Here is a 23,350-nt window from a genome sequence, read left to right on the forward strand (position 1 = left end):
TTCAAACCCAAAAGCTCTTTCATTCCACCAATTTCGCACAAGACCATAGATCTATTTGAGACTCTAGCCAAACAAGACATTGCTAAATTACCGTCTACTATTCGATCCAAACAAAACTTATCTAAAAGAGAAAAGGATGCATTACGTTCACTAAAAGACAGTACTGATCTACATTTCACTCAGGCTGACAAAGGTGGCGCTCTAGTGGTCATGGACAAGAATCACTATGAACAAAAAATTGAACTGATGTTATCTGACACATCCACATACCTTCCCTTGACTGCGGATCCCACCAACGAATTTCTGAAAGTGCTTGATAGCATCCTCAACAGAGCTGTAGAAATGAAATGGATCACGTCTAAAACTAAAGAATATCTTTTCAATAGGTTTCCACGTAGACCTCGTCTGTACATGCTCCCGAAGATACACAAATCCTTGAGGGACCCTCCTTTGAGACCAATCGTCTCAGGATGCGATTCAATACATGACACCCTCGGAAGATACTTAGACACTTTTCTTCAACCCATCGTGAAAACATGCGAAACCTATGTGCAAGATACTACTCATTTGCTCAATATTCTCACCTCCATCAACATTCCACCTGAGGAAGAAATCTGGTTAAGTACTGCTGATGTCGTAGCCTTGTACACCTCTATCCCTCACTCAGAAGGCTTTGAGGCCATTGAATGGGCACTATTAAGAACAGATGAACTTAGAGGAAATTGAGTGTTTCTTCTTGAGATCCTACAGTTTTGCCTGTTTCATAGTTCCTTCCAGTGGAAGGATCTTTTCTTCTTGCAATCCAATGGAACTAGCATGGGTTTTCCGGGTGCTCCCAACTACGCTAACATCTTCATGATGAAATTTGAAACTGAACACATTCTATCTCACCCAGAATGGTTTGAACATCTACTTTTATTCAAAAGGTACATAGACGACATTCTGATTATATGGCGAGGCCCACGTGCCACACTTGAAACCAAGATACATGAACTGAACAATATTCACCCACGGATCCAGTTCACCTCTCAGATTGAAGCTACAAGCATTCCGTTTCTGGATGTGTTAATCACGATACAAGACTCAAAAATCACCACCTCCTTGTTCACCAAAAAAACTGATCGGAAAAATGCTCTGGCATACCAGAGCTTTCAACCTTGGTCACTGAAACGCCATCTCCCATACAGTCAATTTTTACGCATCAAGCGCATACATTCTGATGAACAAACTGGCATGCAAACCATAGAGAAATTCAAGGAGAAGTACAGTGCAAGGGGGTATCCCCCCTCAGTTATTCAACAAGCTGAAATCAGAACCGTGCAGTTAAAGGGGATCAGCTTTTGACAAAAACTAATAAGGCCACAACCTCAAAAAGAGAAGTATTTGTCTCCACTTACTCCACCCAATCCTCCAAGTTGAAAAACATCATAACCAACAGATGGTCTCTTCTACAATCAGAAGCTGATTTCAAAGATTTATTTCATGAGACACCCATGTTTGCTTATAAAAGAGCAAGGAATCTAAAAGAGATTTTGAACACACAACCGACCTCTCCGGTCACATACAAAGGCATGTCAACTTGCATGAACTGTTCAAACTGCAGCAATATGGTAAAAGGTAACATCATTCACCATCCCAGGTCTGGTAAACCCATCCACCTTAGATTCAACGCCACTTGCACTAGTCATCATCTAGTGTATTTCATTAAATGCCCATGTGGCTTATTCTACATAGGCAAAACTGAGAGACCTCTACGAGTCCGGATCAATGAACATAAAAGTCGAATCAGGACTCAAACCACAAGCTCTCCAATTGCTGAACATTGGCGTAACCTGAAACATAACATTGCGCAACTGAAATGTGGGGTACTTGAAACCATTGATATACGACCAGACAGAGACTGCAACAAGTATTTGTCTCAACGCGAGACACATTGGATTTGGTTCATGCAGACCTTGACCCCACTGGGTCTCAATGATATATTTGAATTGGCATGCTTTCTTTAAAATGTTACTGTATGTGATCTAACTGACTTGCTAGCATTTAGATACATTTGTTGCTGTCATCTTATTCGTTATCTTTTACTTTTTGTGCTGAGCCCTCACAAAGGTCGGTATCTAGAAATACTTTTGTCGCATTTTCTTTGATAATTATTGCACTTGATTACATTTCTCTATCAAAATGCTGTTATTCTGTTGTATTTTGGACCTCAGGCTATTTTCAATCCTTTACTCAATGTATCTCCTCTCTCTTTCGCACTGCACATTCCACACTCCATCATGGCCGACTCCTAGCACTTCTCTCGCGCTGGTCCCTCTTTTAGTTCTACTTTCTCTTGGCTCTTTACATACGTAAATCACGGGCGCCCTCAGGACGCCCATGCTCACAATTCGTTATCACCGGGTTATCGACACGCTGTTTCCTGCAGCCTATTCCGGTAAGACCACACGCGCGCACTATTTAAGTTTTCATCACGTACTTTTTATTACGCATCAGCAAGCCCGGGTACTTAGAGCCTTTGTTATTTAATCTTTTCACAGCGATCACGCATTCAACTTTACTGGTAAGCCGTGCGTGCATGGTTACTTTGCATTAGCCACGTTACGTTAAGCATTTATTTGCTACTGCTACTTATGCTTATCATTTGTTTACATATAGCGCCGGCCTCGTGATCACTACGGGATTTACCCCCGGGCAACTCGCTTCGCATTGTAAGCTTCACATGCATGTTTGAAACAGATCTATCTTACTAATACACTTCCCTCTGGTGTGTTCACTTGTTCGTTCGATATATTCACCACCTGGGATAGCGCACTTGTTGTATCGTATTCTTCTTCATCTGTGGGTAGTAACAATGTCTATACTGACCACGGTCGCTTTCACTTCTGTCCATTATTTTTTCACTCTCTGTGGCAATTCTGAGTTGCGGCATTCACATTTTTTTCATATTACTCACCTTCCCCTTTTCGGTGGGCTCTTTTCTTTACACACAAGCCTTCAGTCTCCTCACCCCCTCGTTTGAGTAGTTATAAGCCTGCAGCTTTGTACAACTTGAGGATTACAACTGTATTATTATCATTTTCCTAGATGCCCCTGATGAAGGGCTAATTTACAAGCCCGAAATGCATTGGGATTTGTTACTTCACCATATCTGAAGACTGTGATATCATAATGTCCTGGATTCTGTGAATACCAACATTGTCCTGGGATAAAAACATTTGGTTTATCGCATAAATATACTTATTCAAGAAGAACTCAAACTAGTGGTTTCATCTTGTTATTTCCATTTAGTGTACATCATGTGCAGTATTTTGGCCTTAAAGCTTTGATAAAATCAACATTGTTCCAAAGTTTTTTTGATTTACACTCCTTTGAGTGATTACGCAGTGCACGAGGCTACTGTGACACACGTCTAGTATCTCTCAGGATTGTATGACAAAGGGTTTGCAGGACCCTTTTCCTCGTGGCACGCAATTGATAAAAATTAACGACTAGAATTCTCATCTGTATCAACACTGAACATTTGTTCTAATCGAGTGCATCCAGGTTGCCCCCGTCTTCATTGGTGCCAAGAGAGACAACTTGGAAGGGGACGCAAACAGACTGCTCTCACTTTCAAGAGGATAGCCAAAACAAAATAAGGTTAGCAGGAACTGAAAATGTTAACTTCCAAAGCTATATTAGACATCTGTGGGTTAGCCATATATACATCGAAATATAAACGGCAACTTTTCAACCTATGCTAGCCCTGTAACAGCGGTTGCGATTGTTTTCTGTATAAAAATATATAAAATTCAAAAAGAAATTCATCTCTGCCCGCTACAGAAGAGAAACCAGGTTCCTTAGAGGGAGAGGAGAGGCCCCCTACCTACAATAGGGATGCATCTAAAATGGAACACCAGGCTCCTTCAGGAGGAAGACTAGGAAAATCTTAAATGAGGGATTTATGAATGGATTGCAGTAAGCTGGAAAAGGAACTGCTGCAAAAGGAAGTAAGTGGAATTGTAGCTGGAACATTGCCTGGAGTCTCTCTCCCTCAGTCACAGGTTAGTGCACAGGATAGGAGTGGCAGCTCACTGCAGCTCCCTCTGAATGTTTCTGCAACACAAACACCTGAAAGTAGAACAGCCCGATTGACTCCTGAGGAAAGCAGCCTGAAGGACTCCTGTTGGTACTCAGCAGGGACTGGGCCTACTCTCCAGGTGTCATCTGGCTGCCCTCCGGTTGGCACCCAGGGACTGGGCCTACTCTCCAGGTGTCATCTGGCTGGCCTCCGGTTGGCACCCAGGGACTGGGCCTACTCTCCAGGTGTCATCTGGCTGGCCTCCTGTTGGCACCCAGGGACTGAGCCTACTCTCCAGGTGTCATCTGGCTGGCCTCCGGTTGGCACCCAGGGACTGGGCCTACTCCCCAGGTGTCATCTGGCAGGCCTCCGGTTGGCACCCAGGGACTGGGCCTACTCTCCAGGTGTCATCTGGCTGGCCTCTGGTTAGCACCCAGGGACCGGACCTACTCTCCAGGTGTCATCTGGCTGGCCTCTGGTTAGCACCCAGGGACAGGGCCTACTCTCCAGGTGTCATCTGGCTGGCCTCTGGTTGGCACCCAGGGACTGGGCCTACTCTCCAGGTGTCATCTGGCTGGCCTCCTGTTGGCACCCAGGGACTAGGCCTACTCTCCAGGTGTCATCTGGCTGGCCTCTGGTTGGCACCCAGGGACTGGGCCTACTCTCCAGGTGTCATCTGGCTGGCCTCCGGTTGGCACCCAGGGACTGGGCCTACTCTCCAGGTGTCATCTGGCTGGCCTCCTGTTGGCACCCAGGGACTGGGCCTACTCTCCAGGTGTCATCTGGATGGCCTCTGGTAGGCACCCAGGGACTGGGCCTACTCTCCAGGTGTCATCTGGATGGCCTCCTGTTGGCACCCAGAGACTGGGCCTACTCTCCAGGTGTCATCTGGCTGGCCTCCTGTTGGCACCCAGGGACTGGGCCTACTCTCCAGGTGTCATCTGGCTGGCCTCCTGTGGGCACCCAGGGACTGGGCCTGGCGTAATAGTATAAATAGAGATGTGCAGGCAGGCGCGCAGCGGGTGCGCGCAGCGGACGCGACGTAGACGAGCCGGAGGTGCGCCAGAGGTAAGCCCGTTTGCGCCCGTTCGCGTCCCGGGCGCCTCCGGCGCACCAGCTACTTCGCATGTGACAGAGCCTTGTGTGATCTCCCATGACCCTTTGAGCTCTGTTGGTGGTAAGCATTGTTTGCCCACCTCGCCCCCGCACAGGAGTTTATCTTACGGTCTATTGAATGTCCGCTCGCTTGTAAAGCACCATGCCGAGATTGCTCTCCTGATAGAAACCTCCCATTTGGACATACTATTTGTGACCGAAACATGGGCTACGGTAGATTGTGGGATGGAACTGGGTTGGGCTTGCCCACCAGGCTATCTCATAAGACACACTCCCCGAGTTTCTGGTAGGGGAGGGGGAATAGGATACATCTTCAGAGAATCGATCGCCCTTACAGAATTGGTGGTAAAAGAGGTGTTAGGATTTGAGCTCATGGGCTTTTCCTTTGCAGCCCAGGGCGGTACCTTGGTAGCAGGTTTACTCTGCTACAGACCTCCCTCTTCAACCACAACGGCCCTTCAAATGCTAGTTGACCTGATCTACGACCTCTCTAACTCCCATTCTAAATTTCTAGTATTGGGTGATTTTAATCTCTGGCCTTCTGGTCCTCATGATCTGGCTTTCAGAGAACTCTGTCAAGCGTGCAGTAATATTCATCTTACACAGCTGGTTTTATCACCTACCCATGCTAAAGGGCACATTTTGGACCTGGTATTCGCCGATAAAGATCTGGTTATAGTGGAAGAGGTTGTGGATCAGTGCTGGACTGATCATTCACTGATCACTATGTCGTTTGTGATGCCTGCCCCATTGAAACCTAGCAATGTGGGTGGCATGAAATTCAATCGACAAAGGAATCGTCTCCTTAGAGAGCCGATTCGTCCAACATTACTGCCTGAAACCTTCTCACTAGAGGATACTGTGGATAAGAGTTATGCAACCCTTTGCCAGCACATCTTAACAGCTTTGGATGAGCTGGCTCCCCTGCGAAGGGTGAGGGACAGGCCCAGAGGAGCCAACGCTTGGTTCACTGAAGAGCTTGGACAGTATAAGCTCCGCTGTAAATAGGCGGAGCGTACCTGGAGGAGAGGGTATAAGGAGCAGGATAGGGTAGCGTATAAAGCGACCCTGCAGGAATAGAAGGTCCAGCTAAGAAGTGCAAAAGCTAAGTTCTTTGAAGACACCTTAGCGAAGGCCTCTAATAAATCACAGACCCTGTTTAGGTTGGTTAATAATCTATCCAACCCGTCCTGCACAGTGCCAACTATTCCGGCTTCACAGGTATTATGTGACTCATTGGCCCTCGCATTTGAGGAGAAAATCAGAATCATCTTGACAGGTCTTATAGCATCTGGACAGCCTGCGCAGCTTATGTCTTCCCCTTTGGATCCTTCCGACCACTTGGATAATCTCAAGGAAGCTTCCCCTCGGCTGTCCTGTTTTCCTATTCCCTCGTTAGAGGAGTTTTGCGTCTTGGCCAATGGCGTATCCTCAGGGTCACCACTTGATCCTATGCCCCATAAGATCTGAAGTCATTCCAAGATGAGTTGTTTCCACCTCTTCATTCCATCTGCTACCAATCATTGACCACAGCATCAGTCCCAGACAGCTGGAAGTTGGCTATTGTAACTCCTTTGTTAAAAAAGGCTTCTCTGGACCCTCTCTGTGCGGCCAATTATCGCCCTATATCGCTTTTACCATTCGCGATTAAAATTCTCGAGAGGTGGGTCACGAGAGCACTGTCTAACTTCCTAGAAACAAATCTCTGTCTGGATGCGGCCCAGTTTGGCTTCAGACCGGCCCATGGTACCGAGACCGCTTTGGTCACCGTGCTGGACGATCTACGGACGCGTGTCGACAGGGGCAAGTCAGCATTTCTGGTGCTGCTTGACATGTCGGCCGCGTTCGACACGGTAGACCACGAAGTTTTACTTGGCCGTCTTCGGAATGTGGGAGTGAGCGGTCTGGCTCTAGACTGGCTCACATCCTATCTTGACAACAGACAACAAGCTGTGGCACTTCCACCTTTTCAATCATCCATACGACTGGTGAATCAAGGAGTCCCTCAAGGGTCGGCGATCAGTCCGATCCTTTTTAACTTATATCTCCGACCTCTGGTTGAACTGATAAAGTCATTCGGCATATCTGTCATCAATTATGCCGATGACACTCAGTTGATCTTTTCATTTGAAGGATCAGAGATAATCTCAAGGGACACTTTTCACCGCTGTATGTCGGCCACAGCAGCATGGTTGCGAGCCAACTCACTCCAATTTAATGGATCAAAAACGGAGGTGCTCCATTGTTCTTTGGACCGTATTCCACGTGCATTACCGGACGATATTTGGCCGACTTCCATCCCGGGCTCAGTGGAAGCTGCAGAATCAGCTCGCAATTTAGGAGTTCTGTTTGAACCCAATTTGCAGCTTGATGCTTCTGTAAATAGGATGACAGCGACATGTATGGGCCTGCTTCGCGCCCTACGTAAAATTCTGCCAATCTTTCCCCGAGGAGCTAGAGCTGAGGTAGTGCGTAGTTCTATCCTCAGTAGGTTAGACTACTGCAACGCACTACTTCTGGGAGCTCCAAAGACCCTGATCCTAAAGTTGCAAAGGATTCAGAATATGGCTGCTAAACTGGCTCTGTCTCGACCACGGTCCGCTTCCTCATCTACAGCTCTAGCTGACCTTCATTGGCTACCGGTCCAGCAGAGGATTGCTTTTAAAGCTCTTTGTTTAAAGCTCTTTGTCTTGTGTTTAGGGCTCTGCACGGACTAGGACCGATACCACTTCAAAACCTTTTTTCCTGGTATCAAGCAGCCAGACCTTTGAGATCCTCCTCCGCGTTCCTGGTGAGGATTCCTAAGATAAATAGAGTGAGGATGGGCGGCCGTGCTTTTAGTTTCACGCCGCCACATTATGGAATACTTTACCTCTGGCTTTGAGAAGTAGCCATGATCTGCTTACGTTTAAGAGAGATCTTAAAACTCACCTGTTTCCTAGAGCAATGTAGCCTAGTTTATTTGATGATTGGACACGGTCTCAGCGCCAGGATACCCTTCTGGGTGACAGCCGCGCTTAACACGCATTAAATACATACATACATACTCTCCAGGTGTCATCTGGCTGGCCTCCTGTTGGCACCCAGGGACTGGGCCTACTCTCCAGGTGTCATCTGGCTGGCCTCCGGTTGGCACCCAGGGACTGGGCCTACTCTCCAGGTGTCATCTGGCTGGCCTCCGGTTGGCACCCAGGGACTGAGCCTACTCTCCAGGTGTCATCTGGCTGGCACCCAGGGACTGGGCCTACTCTCCAGGTGTCATCTGGCAGGCCTCCGGTTGGCACCCAGGGACTGGGCCTACTCTCCAGGTGTCATCTGGCTGGCCTCCGGTTGGCACCCAGGGACTGGGCCTACTCTCCAGGTGTCATCTGGCTGGCCTCCTGTTGGCACACAGAGACTGGGCCTACTCTCCAGGTGTCATCTGGCTGGCCTCCTGTTGGCACCCAGGGACTGAGCCTACTCTCCAGGTGTCATCTGGCTGGCCTCCGGTTGGCACCCAGGGACTGGGCCTACTCTCCAGGTGTCATCTGGCTGGCCTCCTGTTGGCACCCAGGGACTGGGCCTACTCTCCAGGTGTCATCTGGCTGGCCTCCTGTTGGCACACAGAGACTGGGCCTACTCTCCAGGAGTCATCTGGCAGGCCTCCTGTTGGCACCCAGGGACTGAGCCTACTCTCCAGGTGTCATCTGGCTGGCCTCCGGTTGGCACCCAGGGACTGGGCCTACTCTCCAGGTGTCATCTGGCTGGCCTCCTGTTGGCACCCAGGGACTGGGCCTACTCGCCAGGTGTCATCTGGCTGGCCTCTGATTGGCACCCAGGGACTGGGCCTACTCTCCAGGTGTCATCTGGCTGGCCTCCTGTTGGCACACAGAGACTGGGCCTACTCTCCAGGAGTCATCTGGCAGGCCTCCTGTTGGCACCCAGGGACTGAGCCTACTCTCCAGGTGTCATCTGGCTGGCCTCCGGTTGGCACCCAGGGACTGGGCCTACTCTCCAGGTGTCATCTGGCTGGCCTCCTGTTGGCACCCAGGGACTGGGCCTACTCGCCAGGTGTCATCTGGCTGGCCTCTGATTGGCACCCAGGGACTGGGCCTACTCTCCAGGTGTCATCTGGCTGGCCTCCTGTTGGCACCCAGGGACTGGGCCTACTCTCCAGGTGTCATCTGGCTGGCCTCCTGTTGGCACCCAGGGACTGGGCCTACTCGCCAGGTGTCATCTGGCTGGCCTCTGGTTGGCACCCAGGGACTGGGCCTACTCTCCAGGTGTCATCTGGCTGGCCTCCTGTTGGCACCCAGGGACTGGGCCTACTCGCCAGGTGTCATCTGGCTGGCCTCCTGTTGGCACCCAGGGACTGGGCCTACTCGCCAGGTGTCATCTGGCTGGCCTCTGATTGGCACCCAGGGACTGGGCCTACTCGCCAGGTGTCATCTGGCTGGCCTCTGATTGGCACCCAGGGACTGGGCCTACTCTCCAGGTGTCATCTGGCTGGCCTCCTGTTGGCACCCAGGGACTGGGCCTACTCGCCCGGTGTCATCTGGCTGGCCTCCTGTTGGCACCCAGGGACTGGGCCTACTCGCCAGGTGTCATCTGGCTGGCCTCCTGTTGGCACCCAGGGACTGGGCCTACTCGCCAGGTGTCATCTGGCTGGCCTCCTGTTGGCACCCAGGGACTGGGCCTACTCGCCAGGTGTCATCTGGCTGGCCTCTGATTGGCACCCAGGGACTGGGCCTACTCTCCAGGTGTCATCTGGCTGGCCTCCTGTTGGCACCCAGGGACTGGGCCTACTCTCCAGGTGTCATCTGGCTGGCCTCCTGTTGGCACCCAGGGACTGGGCCTACTCGCCCGGTGTCATCTGGCTGGCCTCCTGTTGGCACCCAGGGACTGGGCCTACTCGCCAGGTGTCATCTGGCTGGCCTCCTGTTGGCACCCAGGGACTGGGCCTACTCGCCAGGTGTCATCTGGCTGGCCTCCTGTTGGCACCCAGGGACTGGGCCTACTCGCCAGGTGTCATCTGGCTGGCCTCTGATTGGCACCCAGGGACTGGGCCTATTCTCCAGGTGTCATCTGGCTGGCCTCCTGTTGGCACCCAGGGACTGGGCCTACTCGCCAGGTGTCATCTGGCTGGCCTCCGGTTGCTCATACATTGACAACATTTAGAAGGGCTTTGCGATTTGAGTAGGATTCAGTGGACAGCACCGAGAGACCTGGTACCTGGAAACATAGAGGACCTGATGGCTGTAGTGGAAAGGAGGCGCGGCTCCCAACATCAAGACGTTATTGCACCGAAGCCATTAATTTGACCTGCAGTGGACCGAATATGGTGCTAAGACTAACAGATCTGTCCCACTCTTAGCTGCATACTAAAATGCTGAAGCATGACCTTGTGGTGAAGGTGCACGGCCTCTTGCTTCCTACAGGGTTCTTCTATGGACATTTTAGATTACAGAGAAGTATCCTGAAGTCGTGTGTGATTGAAAACAAACTTTGAACTAATCTCAGTGTATTTACTTTGAACTCTGGGTAATCATTATCTGCTGTCTCTAGCCTGGGATTGTATGTTCCACCACGAGTTCCTGTAAAGAAGCAGGGTGGATCCTTAAGAGGACATTGTACATATTTATATTAAAGTCTTTGGTGTACATACAAGGTATTGGATTTCCAGTTTATATTTCTAAGAGTATGGATTCACATGATGTTAATGGCGTTCCTTATTTTGCAGTTTTACTGAAGTTAAGTGGAATCTATAGTCATCTCCCACAAAGGGTGCGTGGTAGCACAGCTTAATGTACTTAATCTAAACATAGGGAGAGGTGTGAGTCTACAGGCATGATGCAAGATATTTATGTTCCCTTGTGTTTAGTGTACAGGATAACCCATTTACCTATAGAAGCATAGGGAGTTGGTTATACAGAGACATTCGTATAGTGCATCTATTCACGTTTACTGGTATGCTTATATTCTAATAACAAGTTACTTGAGCCATCTCTTTATCTTCTAGAAATATGTAAACATCCTTTACCACAGAGGTGAAGAGGCAGAGTATGGAGTCCTGTGCCTCCGTTTCCTCTTATTCCACCACTGGTCCTCGTTTTAAGCATACGTTGTGATTGGTGGGGGATGGGAAGAGACTTCAAAGAACATTGCTTGCGTTGTGTTGAGCACAAGAACAGTGCAACCTGATGCTGTCTTTGTGTCCTAAGTTTAAGATTTATTTGAAAAATTGGTTTATGAATGTTATGGAGTGATTTTAAAGTTTGGGTTATTTAGCCCTGCTTAAATTTAGCACTTATTTCTCTTGGAAACTTCCTGCCGCGTGTGCTATTGCTGGCTGGCTCTAAGCAAAGATTCTCTAAGAACTGTGTTGGGATCTGAGCAAAGTATTTCTAGTAGTTTGTGGGAGGCGCTCCTTTCCAAATCAAGAATCCTCTTCGAATGTTACACAGATCTGAAGAACCCTCAAGTCACTCAAGTCAAAACCACTTTATTCGATTAGTTAAAATCATAAAAGTATACTAGAGCAATGTTAGGTACATAATTAAAAGCAGAATAAAATCAAATTAAATACAATTAAATTCATGAAAAAAGTTTTAAAAAACCGATTTTCTCTCCATTTTCCTCCTCCTAAGAGGACAACTACAGCAGTATTACCATTCCTCACTGAGAATCACCAACATTAATTCATATACAAAGTACAGATTAAAAAGGATATTTTTACAGTATTAAAAATCCAATCTTTTTCACCTGATTCTTACGGCAACTGTTAAAAAACTAGCTATACAATACATAATGAAAGGGGTTTCCAACATTAGTAAAAATAACAGTGCAGGTTTATATTGTGTAAAACTCATCTCTTTCAGCAAAGGCTTAACATAGCGTTTCCTAGGTTCGCTATACCATGGGCAAAAGAATAAGAAATGCGCAGTGTCCTGAACAGACTTATCATCGCATTTGCACGGGGTAGAATCCTCTATCTTGCACCAATTTTTCATGTCCCATAAGACCGTATGAATTTGGTTGAAGCGGAACTTTGACAGTAGCCATCTATGAAAGAAATTTGTTACCACTGACAGATAAGGCGCCATTTCTGGGGTAGTGGTTATCATTATATGACTCCTCACTGAAGGTTTACATAATTCCTCGGACTCTCGTTCCGCATCACAGAGCTTGATGAAATTAGTTTTCACCCATACTAGATCTTCTTTACATAGGGATTCTGGACTTCCGAAAATCTCAGGGCGTCCTAGCTTTTTAGCCGCATTCTCAACATAAGACAGCCACTGGATGTCCCTCACATGATCTAGTTTCATACAGTCTTTGATAATTTTATGATTCAGAGTAAGGTGCTGATTTAGCCAAAGTTTTATCCATAGCACATTGGGTGCTAATTTTAACAAGTCAGTAATAAAACCCACCCCTAATTCAAGGTGTACGGGATAAGATGCTGTTTGCTGGGGCAAACCAAGCAGTGATTTTAGGAATTTGTTTTCTTCCACTTGGATGCGGTCAATTTTTGAATATCCCCAGATAGCTGCCCCGTAACGTGCTATTGCGACTGGTTTGGCTTTATAAATGGCCAGAATAGCCTCTATAGGTTTCCCCCCTAACCTTCTTGCGAACCCCAATACTGCAGATGCAGAGCTTCTGACTGCATTTGCCTTGGTGGTTAGCTGCGGTACCCATGTTCCCCTTTGATCAAACACTACCCCTAGATAAGTAAAAGCCTTTACTCCGGAGATAACTTCACTGCCACAAAAAATGTTTTTTCTTTACTTTTTGGACAGCCCACTGACATTGTGTGCGATTTGGTACTATTAATAACCAGATCCAAATTGGACATAAAAGATCCAAAAGAATCAAGGAGTTTTTGTAGGGCAATCGGGGTCCTGGCTATCAGGACCGCATCATCGGCATAGAGGAGCACCGGAATTGGCCTCCCCCCATGCACGGGATGTCCTGAGTTGCTGCTATTAGATTGGTCTCCAATGAATTCACATACAATGTGAACAGCATGGGGGCCAAAATACAGCCCTGTCATACCCCTCGTCGGGACCTAAAGCTTGCTGTACACTTCCCGTCTGTAGTCATCCTAATGGAGGCATTTAGATCTTTATGCAACTCCGCCAGGAAGTGTACCAGAGAGATGTCAAGGCCCATATTCAATAGCATAGTCCACAGCTTTGATCTATTGACTAGATCAAAAGCTGTGGATAAATCCATAAAGCCTAGGAATATGGATCCCCTTTTAGCCCTCGTGTACTTTGCTATTATCAGGTGAAGGTTAAGACATTGGTCTTCTGTGCTCCTCCCCGCTCTGAAGCCGTACTGTACTTCCATCAAGATATTATTCCTAGTAGCCCAGGAAGTTATTCTGGCTAATACAACTTTTCCTAGGATCTTGACAGAGGAGTCCAGTAATGAAATGGGCCTGTAGCACCTTGGATCTCCCCTCTGGCCTTTTTTGAACACGGGGATTATGGTAGCTCTAGACCAAGATTTCGGGAATCCCACAACAGTTGAAGCATTAAAAACTTTAACTAGAATGTCTGCCCAGAATAATGGGTTGGCCTTGAACAAATCCGAGGGAACCCCGTCTGGGCCCGGAGCCTTTTTACCTGCGCAATTGTCTATTGCTTCAATGACTTCAATGATGTTGAAGTTTACTGGCCCTGGCGAGGATTCAGAGGTAGGAAGCTCAAAAGGCTCCTGCGCCATATTACTTCCATAAATTTGTTCGAAGTGGTTAAGCCAGTCATCCTCAGGGATGTTAAGTTCCAGTTCCTCGTTCTGGTTACAAGCGACCAGTGGGGTGTTAATTATTGACCAGAACTTCGAGCTATTTTTTAAGGTAGCTTTATCCATAAGCTCAAGCCAAGCATCTCTTTTTAGGGCATGTTTACGCGCTTGGATTACCCTGGAATAATCCTTTCTCAGCTGTCGCATTAAGGTTAAATCCCTAGGGCGGGTATTAAGTGCTTTTTTAAGTCGATTATGAGCTTTACTGCAGTTAGAATCAAACCAGCCTAATGCTGGTCTGTTCTTCCCTCCCTGGCCTTTAGATGTTAAATTCTGAGATATTAAATGGCAGATACCTTCGAAAGAGGATAAAACCTCCTCGCCTTTTGAGAGGGGGTTAGCACAGATGTCCAGTTGTTCGTTAGCCTCAGAGGTTATGGTGAGAAAAAAATCCTCTGGTACTACCTGACTCCACTTAAGCCTCCTCCCCTGATCTTTAGTCTTAATGGGTAAAGCAACCTGGGAAATATCACTGAAACTCATGAGGGAGAAGCCATTTACTAGCTCCAATTCCACTGGGTTATGATCGCTCCCAGGCATCGGCACGGCATTATAAAAAATCACAGATTTAAGAAGACCTAGCGATACAAATATATAATCAATTATTGAGTCACAATCCCTTCCAGTATATGTAGCAACCCTAGTATTTTTATCAAAAAATTCAGCCTCATATAAGTCATTGGTTGCTAACAGATTTTCCATAGCCACCCCCTTCTGACTATGTTCAAAATGCGGGGGGGATATACTGTCAGGGGCATCAGAATCGGTAAGGTCACAGTTTACACATAAATGTACATTAAAATCACCCAACAATATAAAACGACAATAAGTGGTTTGCTTTTCTTTGTAAGTAGTTAAAAAGTCTGTTAGCCACACTAAATGTTCATTAGCAGGGTAACCATTCGGTGAGTTATAACAATTCACACAGAGCAGTTTACTGCCATCTACCAAAGTCACCTCTATAGCCAAATAGTTGTGAGAATCACAATCAACTTTCATGATTTTACCCTTTACATTCACAGAGACCAGCATCAGCAGGCCCCCTTTATTCCTTCCAGCCGCAGATACTAAAGCCGGGACAAAGTAGGAAGTAAATCCATCCAGCCAAAAGTCACAAACCATGTCCCAAGTCTCCTGCATAGCCACAATTTCATATGATTTAAAAAAGTTCAGCCAATTGGGATCTTCTCTCTTGGACCGTAAGCCGGCAATATTCCAGTTTAATAATCTGATTTTATTCCTTTCATCCGGGATATCCAGTTGGAGTTTGTGTCCAAGATTAACTGAAGAAGGCACAAGAGCCATAGGGACATGGTCCACTACAGCGGTATCATCCATACCCTCTCCATCCCCCCGTCAATCGCACAACTCAAGACCCGACAAGGCGTCAAATCTATTGTGCGTTGTGATGTGTGGACCAAACCTAAAGAGATTCTCCCTCCCTGAAGCCTGGCTAAGGTTAGCTGATGGGGGGGCCTAAAGGTGTAAAAGGGCTTCTGCCTAGGCTAGGGGTGGGGGGTCCTAGGAGGTGATTGTAAAAGTATCCCAAGGGGCGCACACTGATGCTGCTGCTATCATTGGCCATTGAGGCTGCCCTTAATAGAACTGTAGCAACATGTTGAGGGAATCTAAAATTTACCACGACGTAGTCACCAGTGCAGGTTTTTCGTGTGGGGCCAATCCAGTTTACCCTCCTAACTGTGATTATTTCCCCAGCATATTTTGAAGGGAAACCGCAATTTACGTTCAACCATGCTACAACTTTATTTTTGAGGGAGTCATGTGACTCCTCACATGGCTCAGCCAAAGAAGAGTTATGTGGGGGGACATTTGCTAATACAATTACATAAGGGGCACAGCCTGGCGGGAGATCAATAAAATTACTTCTCCTCCTTAAGGAAGTAGATGGATTTATAACCGGCCCAGATTTATTGTATACGCCTGTATTATTAGATGGAGGTGTGGGTAGAGCAGAGGGACCAGGAGGGTCTTGAGTAGCTCTAGCAGCTTGGGGTAAGACGTGTACATTTTTATTGCTCTTGGCTAACCCTTTGCTAACAGGCTCCCTAGAAACTAAATTGGGTGTAGGTAGACAGGGTTTTACTTTATCTGTGCCAGCCACTTGTTGCTCTAATAGATCACCCAATCTCTTAACCTCTGAGTCATTAATGGTTTAAGGGACTCTGATAGTTTCAGCTCGAATTTGGTTTCCATATTGCGAATTAGCAGGTCAAATTGACCAGGACTCAAGGTTATATTTTCCTCGCTCTTATTCTCCGTGACAGTCAGAACCTGGGAGGAGTTAATTGCAGATTGCTTATTTTCTGCCTTTCTTTTCTGGGCATTCCTTGCCGCCCTCTTGCCTTGCTGCTTCCTACAGTTTCTGACTGGTCTAGTGTGGGTTTGGACAGGAACTACCTCTTCCTCCTCCTCCGACTCTGAAGGAGATCTATCAAGTACTACAGAATCAGGGGCCTGATGAATCAGTGCATCTACTGTAATGACAGCAACAGGAGAGTTTTCAGTAAAAATGGCGGTATCCGATAAACCCTCTGGTAGGGGAGGGCTCTCCAGGGCTTGGTCATAATCTGAGGAGTTTCCTCTACCCAAGGAGGCCCTTCTATCATTGTTGATTTTATTTACCATTTTTACCAAGAAATTATCAATAGGGCCCACCCCTACTGATACTTTGTCTTTCATGGCCCCCGGCATAGGTAGTTGGCCAAAAGAGTGATATGAGTAATATACTCAGGTCAAGTCAGATTTTGCAAGGTAAAGTCAAATCAATAGCACCGCAGTTCCCAATAAAACATACACTGATAAGATCGTTTACCTTTACAATTAGTTACGTGACTTCATAAGAGAGGAGCAGTATCTCTGGCCCTGCCCTGCCTCCTCCCGCCACGGACGGCCACAGACGGCCACAGACGGCCACAGACGGCCACAGACGGCCACAGACGGCCACAGACGGCCACAGACGGCCACAGACGGCCACAGACGGCCACAGACGTCCCCGCCCTTGTCCCGGGCTTCTCCCGGTCACTCCCGCGCGCGACTCGCGGGGCGAGAGAGGGGTCAGCCTTTTTCTAGTGCCTCCGGTCGCTCCAGGCGCGTCACGGGCGCGCTGCCCCAGAGGCTGCTGGGGGCTGTGGTCCGGTAAGCCTCCCGGCGTCTCCGTGTGCCTACCAGTAACCGCCGTTCACCTCACGGCACCGCCCGATGGCGTCTCGGTAGGTTTTGTGTTCTCCTGGTGTTCCCCCTGGGCTCACGGGGGGGGTCAGCCTTTTTCTAGCGCCTCCGGGCGCTCCAGGCGCGTCACGGGCGCGCTGCCCCAGAGGCTGCTGGGGGCTGTGGTCCGGTAAGCCTCCCGGCGTCTCCGTGTGCCTGCCAGTAACCGCCGTTCACCTCACGGCACCGCCCGATGGCGTCTCGGTAGGTTTTGTGTTCTCCTGGTGTTCCCCCTGGGCTCACCGGGGGTCAGCCTTCTTCTAGCGCCTCCGGGCGCTCCAGGCGCGTCACGGGCGCGCTGCCCCAGAGGCTGCTGGGGGCTGTGGTCCGGTAAGCCTCCCGGCGTCTCCGTGTGCCTGCCAGTAACCGCCGTTCACCTCACGGCACCGCCCGATGGCGTCTCGGTAGGTTTTGTGTTCTCCTGAAGAACCCATTGAAGGCTTACCAAAGGATCCTCCGCTAGTACAACATTGTGTGCCTGACACAACAAGCATCTGTGGTCAGTGTGGCACTTCCAGTTTGTGTTCCAGATGCATTCACAGTCTTGTCACATAACCCAGTGGGCTCACAGAATAGGTTTCCCATCGAGGCTCAGATTAAACAGTTCCATGAACGACAAGGACAAGGCAATCCAGCTACCCAGTCATGCACAAGTTTGTCTCCGAGGGATTGTGTGAGCTCTTGGAGGTAACCACAGCCAGTGCTGACAAACCATCCCCTGGAAACCCACCTGCAAGCAAAGCTGGGAGACCCAGGTCAGGAACAAATCATGGCAGACGAGCCTTGGAGTGGTTCGTTTTTTTGCCAGAGGGTTGCATGGGTGGAGTAGGGGGTGATGCTTCCTGCACGGACACTGCATCTTAGGCCCTTCATCATCATGATTTTCTAGGTTAGCTCATGAACTAGGGTTGGAGATAAATTATGACACAAAAATAATATGACTTCTAGATGCTAGTGCTGGGACTTGAGAGTGCAGGACCCATGCAGCTGTATTGTTTATCACTAGCAAGATGGGGGCAACAGTTGAGAATTGGGGATGTACCTTTACATGTATAGGCACTCCTGTAAACCCTAAAAAGAGGTCTCCCATACGGCTATGTGAACTAACCAGCCCAAGGCTTACAAAAAAGTACAGTGTCTCTTCCTAAGGAAAACGGTGGAGCGAGTCAGTTGCTTCATGATCTATCAGACATGAGCCCAAAGGAGTGGAACAAACAGGCTCTCTGGATGCATTCAACTGGGTGGGCTGAGCAGCTCACAGTCCATCTCTGCTCTTGGGCACTGGTCCGTGGTTCAGGGCAGCAGGCCTACGCAGCATCAGATATTTGTATCTTGGTTGCACATCTGTCAGAGATTCAGCCATGCTTTGTGCATCACAAATCTTCTCCACAGCCACAACCTGTAGGGATTCCCAAAGTCATAAGCTCGATCCTGACCTTTGTCAACAATGAGCCTAGAGGTCCTGTTCAGGCACATTCTGCAGAGCTCAGAGCTTCCTTTGAAGTGAATGGTAAGATTGCTGAGCGAGGTATGGTGAAATGGAACCCTTAACCTTCTCACCCGACGGGCCATGCCAAACAGGCGGGAGGATCTCCAGACGGCCCAATTGGATGTAGCCAGATTCATTGCAGGGCTTCCTGTTTTCTCTAGTCTTTTCCCTGGTCCTGCCCACATCTGGATGCCCCGCATGTTGCGGGCTTCTGACAAGCTTGTCGTCACTCCAACATCTGGGTACCAACCTACCCCTCTCTGCAACCTTACACTGTTGTCATCCCTGTACAACCTTTCTCCAGCTCATCTATCATTGAGGGGTGTCAGGATTTACAACCCTGCTTAGGCCATTGGAGCACCACCTCCTTCCGCAGCACTCCAACTGTGCTCGGCTAACCCTAGATGAATGGCTTGGTGGGCACTCCTGTGTGGATTTGTGCCAAGTGTCTGTGTCTCGATGACTGTGTATTGACTTGTGTCCTAACACTAACTACTTCCTCCCTGGTGGTCTTGCTTGTTTGCATGCAGCAATATTGGATTCCCTCCGAAGGTTGGTGAATCAAGAAGCAGGTGGTTTATCCTACTTATGTTTTGGTGTTTCTGTTGTAGCCTTTTACCATCTATGGTATTGTTGTGTTTGGCAGGTTTATACCCGTCTTGATGCATCAGGTGCCTTGCCAGATTCCTAGCCCATTCATAAGGGTTCAAAGCCCTGTAGTGAAGCACAGAACCATCACCAAGGGGAGGAACACGGAACAAACTCCACCGCAGGCACTGATTATATACACCACTCACTCCTAACATAGCATGACCTGTATTTGTAAAGCATACATTCACCCAGAAGAGTATCTGGGGCTGAAAAACAGATGGTTGATACCCAACTCCATGGTACTCATTTTATCGACCTCAGAAGGATGAAAGGCTGAGTGGACCCCCCATCCCCTGATATGTGAACCTGCGATCATGAGGTTGAACACAGGCCCCTACAGTGGATGCATTATTCCAATGAGCCACCGGACTCTGTCTACCCCGGCATCAGTCAGCCCCTCTCCTCCTGGGGAGTCAGCTCCAGTAAGCAAACTGATCTGGGTCCTTTGTCACACCTTCTCCCCAACAAAATCTCAATACAGCTTTCTCTCCCCAACTATACTCCAGTCCTCCTACAGACTCTGGGGTGGTGTAGTGCTCCAACCTAAAATGCGCTCACTCTGCTGCCCCTTAGCTGTCCAGTGACATTCTCTGCTTACCGCGAGATAGAACAGGGGTCAAAACTTGTTGTATATGACATGAGCGATAAGCAATTAAGGGGGCATCTGCATTCCAGGTAAATGAATCACTTATTAAACCCTTGCAACTGACATCAGCTCTGTTCTGCATATCATGGGTTCAAATCTACATAAAGCTAACCCAGCCTTCCATCCTTCTGAGGCCGGTAAACGTATCTTTAAATTGCTATTTCCTAGGAGGACTTCCTAATGGTCAAAGTGTGGAATGAAGTGATATATTACAAATATATTTTTTTTTAATGTAAAAAAAAACCACAAAAAAAACACACACACACAAACACCATACCATAGTAAGAAAGATGTGTCAGTCTTGATGGCCCTATATCTTTAATGCTCGCAATAAAGGCATTCACTGTCTCGGTCAGATGAATATCACATTTAAATTCGAGAAATTCCCATATTTACTAGCACTGCATCCTTTTGCACAGCTTCTGTTCCTATGCAAGAGGAAGGGCCATGGTTGACGACCTCCCCCTCCCCCCCTCCCTCCCTCTCCCCCGCCCCCCATGTGCTTCTTTTGCAACAGTGAATGCACGCAGACAAGACCAGAAGGCTGCAAAATGGTGCAATATCCTGATTCTGTAATAGATTCGTGAAGTATTACGTAACATCATGCGCTCACAGAATAAATGGAAACAGGATACAATATTATATGACCACGACTCGCTTACATAGGGCCACTGCCTGATCCCCATAATGTCTTCCAAAAATTGATTTTTTTTAAACAAGAGCAGCAGCACTCTTTTTAAGGGACACGGGCTGCTTAAAAAAAAAAAAAATAGTTTAAAAAAAGTGAGGTTTAACATTTAGGAATGCAAATGCAGGGTGGAGGTCTGCTGTCCCTTGCCGGCCTCCCTTCCTGCATTTGTAGCCAATCACACAGAGTCATAAACTACGACCTGCCTTATCAATATTCATCGGGTCGCTTGTTTTGTGACCTCCTTCAAGCGGCCTATTACTACAAATATTGCATAAAAATTTGCATTCCCATTTGGTGTGCAAATTGCACCTCCCTGGTTTGCTAATAGGACTCGTACATCAAGCCCATATGATGTATTTAGAACACATGTCTAGAGTTACACGGCGCAGGCTGCACCAACCGGAGTGAAAAACTGAAGGCTACTACTGAAATGTTAACATGCACTACATTTACCATGGTGCACTGGGGAAAACGGAGAGCTGGGTTGTGAGGCTGGGTGCTCCCACCCTCCTTCTGTTTCTTTTAAACTGTCCTCGTGTAAAGCGCTCCAATACCTTCGTGTCGAGTTCGCGCTATATAAATATGGAAAAAGAAGGGGGGGGGGGGAGGTGCGGCGGCTGTAATCATGCCCTTGGGGGAGGGGTGGCCTCCCGGTTACTTACGGAAGCGATGACCTACCCCCTCCGCTGAATCCATTCCACCGCTTCCTGAGGGAAGCAGGGCTGTACCAAGCAATTCACGGCTGTTATAATATTGCAACCATAAGAGGGGGCGTGGTCTGATCGCCCTCTAACCATAAATCATAATGTATGTAAGCCTATTTTAAAACTATGTACATATCTCAGTTCAGTATTCGGATGATGAAAAAAAATCAAGCGAACAAGAATGCGGCCGTGTCCATTTCTTTACATTCTGCTGGTCTACACTTTCTAACAAGAAGAATTAATTAATTAACAAAAACGAATAATTTTTTTATAGCCACTCACCTCGGCCAAGGGCTAGAATTGCCACGAAGTGCAAGAAAACATGGACCCTCATCCTCGGGTGGTCCATAAAGCCTTTCTGTGCGCCCAGAAACGAGTTTCCAGCGCCTTGAAGAGAGGCCTGGCTGGGACTGGTCCTTCGTCTATGTAAAGCACAAGTAAGGAGTAGGGCCCAGCCAAAGACAGAGAACACCCTCTTGCAGTCTTTTATACCTCCCCGTGTGCCGCGACCTTCACGTGCCCTCTGCCCTCCACCCACCCCTCACCAAGCACACACGCCTTACACTTGTTGCTTCACCTCCATTCACTTCTTCCCGTGACGTCACTGCCTCTGTTGAGACACCCGGCTAGGGGAAATGCAGAAGATTCTTAGAGCAAGTGCTCTAGGCGTCGAAAGTTGGGAACCAGTTTTGAGTCCTGGCGTCATGATTCTGGGCCGATGTGTGTGTATGATCAGTGCTTAATTTGAGCAGGGGATTGCAGGGGGAGGTGTACCGCCACTTATTTGTAGGGACCGGCGCTTATTTTGTCACATCAGACATTTACCCAGTGCGAGAAAGGGAAAAGTACACAGATCGGGAGAAAGAGAAAGCCAGCAAAGAGAGAACGAAGGGGCCTGCAAGAGTGAGATCAAGGAAGTCTGGTGGAGTGCTTAATTTGTAAAAAGTTGAGTGCCAGGGCCCCTGTTGGATGGCCACTACAGCCTGCATTGCCCCTGCCAGCGCTGCCAATAACAGTACCAACATACCACCTAACCATCGCACTCCTACAAGTGCTACAATTCAAACGATTTCAGGGCAGACAGAGTATAATAATGGCGTGAAGAGGCAGATATTATTCAACACCGGTTGTTGGGCTCATCTCTAAAGTAAAGTGACAGCGCCACCATGTGGTGGACTGTCACTAGAACTGGTGCTGACAAATACTGGTGAAGTGCTAGAAAACACCATCTCAAAATAAGCACTAATTCCGATAGTGGATTAAAGACTACCAGCCTAGATTTTAGGCAAGTGAGGGCTACTTCTGAGCAGAGCTCCTGGTACGCACTCCTCATTATGCAAATTAAGCACTGGGTGAGTGAGAGAAGAGCTTGAGGAGCATCATGCCAAGAAAAAGGAGACCAGGGCGCCAGTAGCCTTTAAAAGAAGTGTTTAAATATCTTTCTTTGACCCTAAATTGTAAGTAGACTGTTACAGGCATAGGCGCTGGAAGTAGTGGTGGGGGACAGGGAGCGCTGCAGCACCCCTGAAATAATGATGCTGGAGTTCAGAAGGTGGATAAGAAGTAGCAATGCATTTACATTTTGTTTTTATTTTGTCACCTTTTTTGTACTTTCAAAGACAGAGGTCAAATGTCAGGCTATCTCTTTGACAAATTGCTGATTATTATTTTAACATGGTGATTGGTGCCTACTTTTCTTACTCTGACTTCAAAAAGAGATGGTTTTTGTAAAGTTAACTATGTGACAATCTTGCTGGGGTACAGGACGTTTGAAAAGTAAGGCTGTAAAATGTAATTTGTTTCTAGTACACAACAACATTTAAATACCTATACATGACCTGTACAAACATTTCAAGATATAGCAGCAGGTAGGAAAGCACAATTGAAGCACGTTTTCTTGTAATTCTGATGTGCGATGGAAAAACAAAGATTTTAACGGAATCAAAACAAATGAAGACACTTGACTTTG

General features: G+C 47.8%; 1 protein-coding gene across 2 annotated transcripts in view; it reads right to left on the reverse strand.

Annotated features, from left to right (window-relative positions):
• Window positions 1-21,823, reverse strand: part of LOC147718437 (V-set and immunoglobulin domain-containing protein 4-like) — a 146,818-nt gene extending 124,995 nt beyond the window's left edge. The window contains exon 1 of one of the 2 annotated variants that reach the window (XM_086966722.1): window positions 21,664-21,823. In XM_086966722.1, the coding sequence (XP_086822848.1) occupies window positions 21,664-21,730 (67 nt within the window). In that variant the 5' untranslated portion in view covers window positions 21,731-21,823. The remainder of the gene's footprint in view (window positions 1-21,663) is intronic. The other variant, XM_086966721.1, reaches the window with a different exon arrangement.
• Between the last annotated feature and the right edge of the window lie 1,527 nt (window positions 21,824-23,350).

The sequence above is a fragment of the Lissotriton vulgaris genome, chromosome 4_1 (assembly GCF_964263255.1).
Source record: "Lissotriton vulgaris chromosome 4_1, aLisVul1.2, whole genome shotgun sequence".
Taxonomy (NCBI): Eukaryota; Metazoa; Chordata; class Amphibia; order Caudata; family Salamandridae; genus Lissotriton; species Lissotriton vulgaris.